Here is a 9,253-nt window from a genome sequence, read left to right on the forward strand (position 1 = left end):
ATTCCCTCCACCACCTCCTCCCTCGCGCTCCTCCCTCCCCCATCACACATCCCACCACCACCACCACCACCACCCGCTTCCGTACGCAATTATTCCCCCCTCGCACACACCCGGCCGCGGCGCCGCCACCACCACCACCACACCCCGATGGGCGACTCCTCGGTGGCCCCCGCCGGCGCGCTCGTGCCGTCGGTGCCCAAGCCGGAGCACGCGCCGTCCGGGGGCGACCCGGCGGCCCAGCTCCAGGCCCTGGCGGCGGCGGCGGACGACGCGTGCGCGGGCGCCTCGCCGTCGTCGTCGCCGGAGGCGGCGGAGGGGGCGGAGGCGGATGCAGCGGGGGACAGGGACCTGCTCTGCCCGATCTGCATGGGGCTCATCAAGGACGCCTTCCTCACCGCCTGCGGCCACAGCTTCTGCTACATGTGCATCGTCACGCACCTCAACCACAAGAGCGACTGCCCCTGCTGCGCCAACTACCTCACCAAGGCGCAGCTCTACCCCAACTTCCTCCTCGACAAGGTCAGCTCCTTGCTCCACTCCGCTTCTTCTTCGTGCTATCAGTTGGCCGTGCTCGCGATGCTCTCGCGACCGATTTGGGCTGCGTCCCTAGGCCCCCAAGTGTGGCACAACCTTTAGAAATGTTAGGGTTCTAATGTCCATACATTTGGATGTGATTTGGGCTGTGAGTCCAGTTGGGTTTAATTTTTTCAATATAATGCATATAATGCCCTCTTTGAGTTCTGTGTAAGTCACGAGGTTTTAGCTGTGTATATGGAGCAATCATCAAACAGTATCAAACGCATCATCAAACAGTAAAGTGCGTGGGACTGAGATCCAGTGACTTGCCCAAATGTGACACTTACTGTTTGGTGATTGCTCCATACAATGCCCTCTTAATTTTCTGCAAGTCACTGGATCTCAAGTGTGATGCATTTTTTTTAAACTAAACTTGCTGGTATTTTTGCAGATATTGGTAAGAGCCCTGGTCAGATAGTACTGTTCCTTTGACTTGTGTGATGCATTGCAGTTTATTGTAGATGTCAGATTTGATCAGTAGTAAATGTGTGTGTGCATTACTTGTGTTTTGTCTGCTTGTCAACAATGCTTGTTATGTACGCTTGCTATGGCTTTGATGGTTTCTAGTTCTGTTACAATTGAATAGTATGTCTCTTTTTTCTGTGGGAAATTGAATATGTCTCTGTGTATGGTTCCCTTGGTACATTCAAGCTATCTATCATGTTATGCCTGTTCATGCTTATTGAAACTGCCATTACATAGAAAATCACTAAGTTCTGTTTTTTTTTAACTTATAGGTCGTGAAGAAAATGTCGGCCCGGCAAGTTGCGAAAACAGCATCTCCCATTGATCAATTCCGACATGTTGTGCAACAGGTCAGTCACTCCACATGTGTTGCTTTCCTGTGTAATGTTTGTCCACTCCTGACATATAGTTGCAAATTTCAGCTCCTTTAATGTTCATTGCAGTATGCAGATAATGACTATATGCATTGTTCTGAGCAAATATAGTTACTAGAATGTTCACCTTGTATGCGCCTTTAGCTGTATCTTCGGGCTGCAACTACTTTTGTGGTGAACAGGCTATCTTCCTGCGTCCACTATCAAATGCTCGAATCTAAGTAGCTGCAATGCAATCCATATCTAAGTATCTGAACAAACTTTCCTCCTTGCATGTTTTGCCACTGCCGAATCTATGTAACCACCAATCCATGTCTAAGTATATACCAAGGATGAAATGCAGCCGGGGGTTAGGCCCCTTTTGATTAAAAAAATATACTTCAAGGAAAGTTAGCAAACAAATTGTACCTGCCATACAGTCATCTGTTCCCCTTCAGGGGCACCTATCTATCTTTCTCCTCACTGGTACAAGAAAATCTTCAGATGATAAACCAAGCATCACGAAAGATGGATTTGTACTAACATGATCGAAATGACATATGTAATAAAGAATTAGCAACAAATTTGCAAATTAGTTAGTTATCAATGTGCCTTGCTGGTTCTCTGTTATCACATACTAAGAACTCGATCAAGTTAGTTCTAAACTTTTGGCATAGGAGCGTCATATATTCATGCTTTTATTTTCTGGCTTTTGCATTGTGCAACACTCCATTTTCCCTTATCAACATGACTTCCATAACTTTTAAACCCCTTATCACGCGCTTATTTATACGCATGCACTAAAAAGAAGTTACCGACGAATCATGACATATCACTAGTATGTTGAGTTGAGTTTTAATTCATCTTATTTACAGGGAAATGACATGACAGTTAAAGAGCTAGACAGCCTTATGACTTTGATTGCTGAGAAGAAGAGGCAAATGGAACAACAAGAGTCAGAGACAAATATGCAAATATTGCTAGTCTTCTTGCACTGCCTTAGAAAGCAAAAGCTTGAAGAGTTGAATGAGGTTTGTCCTGACTACTGATAATATAGATATAAGCGTTTATTTTCTGGTTCTTCATACTCCTTCCGTACCAAAATATAAGACGTTTTTGTAGTTCAATTTGAGCTGCAAAAACGTCTTATATTTTGGGACGGAGAGAGTACATGCTAATTAAATTTTATATCACAATTTTTTTTCCGTCTTGCTATTTATTGAAAAATGCCTACTTACTTTTTGGTGTAGTTTTTTTTACATGAAGTATATTCTTGTTAATAATGTTGGCTCCTTTTAAACAGATTCAAACTGACCTGCAGTACATCAAAGATGATATAAGCAGTGTGGAGAGACATAGGTTAGATCTGTATCGAACAAAAGAAAGGTACTCCATGAGGCTGCGCATGCTTTTGGATGAACCTGCTGCATCAAAGATGTGGCCTTCGCCTATGGACAAACCTAGTAGTCCCTTTGTTCCCAACTCTCGGGCACCACCTAGCACATCATCTCCAGGGGGGTTAAATAATAGGAGGTTTGATTTGAGAGCACCGGCAAGCCATCAAGGACATCAAAGAAGAGATGCCCTTGCTAGCTCAGACCCTCCCAATCCCCCTCTACAGTCGGGTAATGTTATTGCTCGGAAGAGGCGAGTTCAAGCGCAGGTTTGTCTCTTTATTTAAGAAAATGTGTACTCTTCTATGTCTAAACATTATTGTTGTTTGTTGCACACTTCAAGTAGATTATTAGTATATGCAAAATAGTAGTCGAGAACATTGACTAGTAGTAGGCACATTCTTTTTGTAACGTGTTAGATGAAATGATCCGTGCTAATCCCATGCTATTTGTTACTATCTAATGCAAGGACTTAAAATTGCAGTTTAACGAGCTTCAAGAATACTATTTGCAAAGACGGCGTACTGGAGCGCAGTCTCACAGGCAGGAGGATGCTGTTACGATGAATAGAGAAGGTTATCATGAAGGTCTTGAAGATTTTCAGTCTGTGCTTACAACATTCACTCGATATAGGTCTGCTGATTATTTGTTCTTAGTAACATAATATGCTCAGAGTAATTTTTATGGTGTTCATCGAGCTTATCATGTTTTTGTCCTGTTTCATGTATGTTTCAGTCGCTTACGTGTAATTGCGGAACTTAGACATGGAGATCTGTTCCACTCAGCAAATATTGTATCCAGGTGAGTGTTTAAAAAAAATTCAGCATCGGTAATTTTATCAGAGTATAATTTTCTGTGCATAATTTTATCTGAGGCAGGTAGTGCTGTAGCAGAGCTCCAAAGCCGGCATAGGGGTAGAGTGAGGGATTTATAGGCTCCTATTCATCAACTTTAAGGGTGTTCAGTTTGCAAAATAAATAAATAATCATCTACCAAAGTTTATTGCTGATCATTACAGTGTACAACAAGGGACAAATCTACCAAAAAATTGTTTGCTGACATCATTTGAGTATTTTTCTGGCTTAAGGATCCACAAGTCACTGCATTTGTTATCATTGTAGTCCTTACCATGAAAAATGAAGACAATATTGATATTCTTTAAACGCAGTATCGAATTTGACCGTGATGATGAGCTATTCGCTACTGCTGGAGTCTCGAAGCGTATTAAAGTCTTCGAATTTTCTACAGTAAGTAAACTTTTGCAGGGTACTTGTGTTCACCATAAGCATGTAGCCAGAATTTGGAGTTAGTCAAATTTGATTTATCCTGCTTCTTAGGTTGTTAATGAGCCATCAGATGTCCACTGTCCAGTTGTTGAAATGGCTACCAGATCTAAACTCAGCTGCCTTAGCTGGAACAAGTACTCAAAAAATGTTATAGCAAGTAGTGATTATGAAGGCATAGTTACTGTTTGGGATGTTCAAACCCGCCAGGTAACCTTGCTCTGCTCCACAGTTATTTTGTAAAATGCTGTGTAGTTCTCAGTAATTTATGCTATCTGCGTACTGCTTTTGACAGAGTGTAATGGAGTATGAAGAGCATGAGAAAAGAGCATGGAGTGTTGATTTTTCACGTACAGAGCCCAAGATGCTAGTATCTGGTAGTGATGATTGCAAGGTATTTCAGAGCCAAAATGGTTCAGTTATTTTTCTATTCCCATAAGGAAGAAAGCTTGATTGTAACCTTCCTTGGTTGGGTAATAATGGGATATTTTGTCATCAGGTTGAAACCTCTGAATGTTGCATATCTGCACTGCAGTTCTATAGTGGTTCTGCAATAACTGACCGGTATCTACTACTGTGTATGCCAGGTCAAAGTGTGGTGCACAAATCAGGAAGCAAGTGCCATTAACATTGATATGAAGGCAAATATTTGCTCTGTTAAATATAATCCTGGATCGAGCTACTATGTCGCAGTATGTAGCATCCATTTCCTTGATTTGTATTATAGTAATAAATAGAAAGATCTTTTTTTTTTCCGAAACGGAATAGAAATAGAAAGATCTCTTTACTCATAGGATGCTACAATATTTCAGGTCGGATCTGCTGATCACCATATTCATTATTTTGATTTACGAAATCCAAGTGCACCTCTCCATGTTTTTGGTGGGCACAAGAAAGCTGTTTCTTATGTGAAATTCTTATCAAATAATGAGCTTGCATCTGCATCGACCGATAGCACGTTACGGTTATGGGATGTCAAGGACAATTGCCCAGTAAGTGAGATCATCTGAGCCTTGATTTTATTATATTATTGCCTTTGGCAGTTGTGTAGCATATGGTAGTTGCATGTTTGGATGTACTCTTTATCTTAGAAGTAATAAAACTGGAGATATATAGTATTTTGAACTTCTCCATAGCTCATGGCTCACATCCAGAATTATATGTCGTATTATCTTTTGCTCTGGGAAAATGATAAAAGAATATCAGTGACATGCATAGGAAATGTCAACTTTGCAAATTGAATTTTCACGCGACATCGGGGCATTTTTCTTTGGATTTGCAATTAGCTTGCTGTGTTCATTACTCATTGGCCCCATTTTAAAGTGAATTCATTTGTCGAGTGATTGATCATAGTACGTTTTCACTTTTGTCTCTTAGCTTTGTCCAACGGCCTTGTTCAGCTATTATTTCTTGCTAGGCTTGAAAGAAAATGTCACTCCCTGTGTAAATAAATATAAGTTTTAGGTCACTGAAGTAGTGACCTAAAACGTCTAATATTTGTTTACAGAGCGAGTCCTATAAAATAGTAGTTGTAGTTGACCTTGATGTTAATCTGGTAATATCTTGCAGCTAAGGACTTTCAGAGGGCACAAAAATGAGAAGAACTTCGTAGGACTATCTGTAAATAACGAATATATTGCTTGCGGGAGTGAAACAAATGAGGTTTTTGTTTACCACAAGGTAATTGCGAGCTTCTGACATGATTCTTTTTTCCTGTCACGTGCTTCATATGCTGCGCTATTGCTTAACTGAGCAGCTAGATCATTCTTTCTCTCGGTCTTACTTGAAGCCACTCCGCACCAATTGCAGGCTATCTCAAAACCTGCTTCCAGCCATCGGTTTCTATCCACGGACCTGGACGACGCCGAGGATGATCCCGGGTCTTATTTCATCAGCGCTGTCTGCTGGAAGAGCGATAGCCCTACTATGCTAACTGCTAACAGCCAGGGGACCATTAAAGTTCTCGTGCTCGCCCCTTGAGTGTGATCAGGGGAGATCTGTAGCTAGCTTGTATATCCTATGTATCCCGTCGTTTCATTGTTGTGCCATTATATGTCCCGAAGTGGGAGTGGAGGCATATTGATCTCCAGCCTAGGGTGCGAAATTTTTGTGGAGGTAATCGTCTGACGTAGGGTTCCAAGGGCTCGGAATGTGCATAGTGGGGGTGACCCTGTTGTATAGGTGCAAAGCAGTCGGCTTGTCTATTATAGTACTACTACATCTGTAACGTGAGAAATAAATCTTGAATAAAGAGTCCGGCTTGGTTTCTGAGTGACTGACTGAACACATGGCTTGCTGAGCTGAATTGCGCCCCAAAACGAAATTTGAAAACGTTGCCATTTCAGCTTTTACTACTACTCCCTCCGTTCCTAAATATTTGTCTTTCTAGAGATTTCAACAAGTGACTACATACGGAGCAAAATGAGTGAATCTACACTCTAAAATATATCTATATACATCCGTAGGTGGTAATCATTTGAAATTCCTGAAAAGATAAATATTTAGGAACGGAGGGAGTAGTACTGAATTAAGAAAATTTTGTACTTGCATTTTATTGGTTTGTCACATGGTCAGTGCTATGGATCAAAATCACTGGTGTAGCTTCGAGGTTCGGACAGCTGTTTTCCCCCCTTCCATGCGCCTCTCAAACTTGAGAGCCGGGTTGAACAGATGATGACCCTGTAGTGTGCTTGCATTGCATCCTACTAGCCGTTTCTATCTGCCGTAGCATTCCATTCCTTGTGTATTGCGTTGCACTTGCACTTGCACACTTGCACGGCCGATAGTATGTGCTCCAGCTTAGACGTGGCAAGCAGGACTCCAGTGGTAAGGAAGAGTTGTTTTAATTTGGCCCAAGGAATGGAATGCATATAACTGGTCAATCTAAAACTATAACTGAGATGTATATCCATCTGAAACTATAATTGATCAATCTGAAGCATCTCTTCATAAACAACATGCATGGCATATATAACTGATGCCTCATACATCCAATACTGACCAGGATCCAGGCCAATTATACAGCCCAAATAGAGTAACTAGTATAGTCGATCGGTCCAATATAATTAACACCACAGACCACACTGCAGCTAGCAGATCGATTCACACATATGGCACTCGATCATCATATGCATACTACGAAATCGATTCACACATAGGAGTACTTATTATCACTTAGAACTACTCGCAGTACTTCATGAGCATGATCCTCACTTGTCACCTCCACGGAGAAAGTCCACGAAGTTGGCGACGTCGTTCGCTGCGAAGCAGAAGGCGAACCCGACGCAGATCCTGCCGAAGAGGTATCCTGGGTCGGCGGCGAGGAGGAGGAGGCCGGCGCGGGCGCACATGCAGTGGCGGACCATGGTGACCGCGAGCTGGAGGCAGGCGAGGGCGAGGCGGCGGCATGGGAGCCGCAGCGCCAGCGCCGCCACGGCCGCCTCGAGCACCGCGCAGCAGAGCATGGCGAGCCAGAGGGCCCTCCACTCGTCGGCCGCCGCGGCAGTCACCCTGACGCAGCGCAGGAGGAAGAAAGCCTGCACTCAGACGGCCGGGATGCCAGTTTGGCGTGTGATCTGATGATCGGCCGGAAAGTCTAGCATCTAGCCTAACAGCAGAGTAGACGGGTTACTAGGTTGGTACCTGGCTGCAGAGGTGGTGGCGGCCGATTGCGTACTGGGCCGCTGTGGCCACGGCGTAGGCGACGACGGTGACGCAGGCGGTGACGAGCGCCGTTACGCTGGCGCGCCTGACGGCAGTCCTCATGGTGGGTGGAGCTGCGAGGAGATCAACAACAACGCAGGTTAGATGATTCGCCTGCGAGGAGATCAACAACAACAACGCAGGGACGGAGAAAGAAACGATTGACTGCCGTGCCGGAGGCTTGGGGGAGACGGCCGGCGTGGGAGGAGACTCACCTTCTCTGGTCGTGGTCGGTCGGTCTTCCCTTGGGGGAGACGAGCGTCAGATAGCTTGGTCTTGGTGTGCTTCTACGTGAAGGCAGGGTTGGAGGCAAGGTGGAGGGCAATGGCTCACGGTGGGTGGTAGGGCTGTTTAAGTAGAGCGAGCCCGTGAGGCCGTGTTGCAAAGGCGATCGATGATGCGCGGGGAAACGACGTACGTGTCGAGCAGGACAGTGGACCGCGCGCCGGTGATGAGACGATCTCAGCCGCTGGCATGGCCATGGCCATGGGAAGCTGCGTGCACGCGTCGAGCTTTCAACTGGATGTACAGACATGTGATGTGCAGTGTAGCTCCACACAGGCAGGCACACACGTGAATGCATGCACAAGAATGGAAGGTGGGGCTCCAATTCCCTACTACACGGTTTTGCTTTCCACAAACAAAATAAAGCACACACCCCAAACTCCAAAGGCTTCCCCCAACACCCTTACGGCTATGATGACCGGTGCTCTGTCCAGCGTTTTGGTCAGGCAGGTAGCCAGTACAATATCTTGACTTGCATCAATTCGGTTCATTTATTTATAGATCTCAATCGAGAGAGATTTAAGAAATTCTCAGTCAGGTTACATAACATGTGAAAAAAAAAAATCTAAAACGAAAATTTTGCATGAATCTTAATGTAAGATCTCGCAGATATAGCATACCGAGAGTTAGCGAGATGGTTATTTATTTCACCTTAGCGGCCTCGGCTTTGAGTTACTCCCCAGTAAACAAATATAAGACTTTAGTAGTAAAACCTAAAATATTTTGCATTTTCCCACGGAGGGAGTACATTATCGTGTATTACGTTGCTATTCAGGGATTAGGTTCTGACTAGAGAACCATTCATCGACTTATTACTTGATGGCCTGCCAGTGGCCTGTAATCTACTTGCCTGGTTGTTAGAAAGTTATTTTGGCAACTGACCCATATTTTCGTATGTTACGGCACCAACTTGCCCATTTTAGAGCATCTTCACTCGTCCTCCCCGTAAAAAAATTCTATAAGACCAGGTCTCACGGATTAGCAGATGAGACCCATCCTGATGGATGACACATGACATTCACAAATCACAAAGCATCTATCCCACCCTCACTTAAAATCAGGGGGGAAAGATTAGATGCTTTGTGATTTGTGAATGTCACATGTCATCCATCAGGGCGGGTCTCACCTGCTTTATATGAGACCTGGTCTCCCCCCTCCCCCCCCAAACAAGCTCCCAAGGCCCTTCTTTATCGCC

General features: G+C 44.4%; 2 protein-coding genes across 2 annotated transcripts; one reads left to right on the plus strand and one right to left on the minus strand.

The window, feature by feature from the left end:
- On the plus strand, window positions 1-6,346 carry LOC119322881 (E3 ubiquitin-protein ligase COP1-like). The gene is made up of 13 exons (XM_037596417.1): window positions 1-519; window positions 1,314-1,391; window positions 2,270-2,425; window positions 2,698-3,057; window positions 3,273-3,421; window positions 3,524-3,589; window positions 3,957-4,035; window positions 4,126-4,281; window positions 4,367-4,465; window positions 4,659-4,763; window positions 4,884-5,063; window positions 5,641-5,751; window positions 5,881-6,346. Exons 1-13 carry the CDS (start codon window positions 148-150, stop codon window positions 6,049-6,051), a joined length of 2,082 nt encoding a protein of 693 aa, XP_037452314.1. The 5' UTR covers window positions 1-147; the 3' UTR covers window positions 6,052-6,346.
- A 649-nt stretch (window positions 6,347-6,995) lies between these two features.
- Window positions 6,996-8,271, minus strand: LOC119325268. Its single transcript, XM_037599009.1, has 3 exons — window positions 7,989-8,271; window positions 7,714-7,847; window positions 6,996-7,607 (listed from the first exon to the last, which is right to left on the minus strand). Exons 2-3 carry the CDS (start codon window positions 7,834-7,836, stop codon window positions 7,281-7,283), a joined length of 450 nt encoding a protein of 149 aa, XP_037454906.1. The 5' UTR covers window positions 7,837-7,847; window positions 7,989-8,271; the 3' UTR covers window positions 6,996-7,280.
- Window positions 8,272-9,253: the final 982 nt, after the last annotated feature.

Source organism: Triticum dicoccoides, chromosome 6B (assembly GCF_002162155.2).
Source record: "Triticum dicoccoides isolate Atlit2015 ecotype Zavitan chromosome 6B, WEW_v2.0, whole genome shotgun sequence".
Taxonomy (NCBI): domain Eukaryota; kingdom Viridiplantae; phylum Streptophyta; class Magnoliopsida; order Poales; family Poaceae; genus Triticum; species Triticum dicoccoides.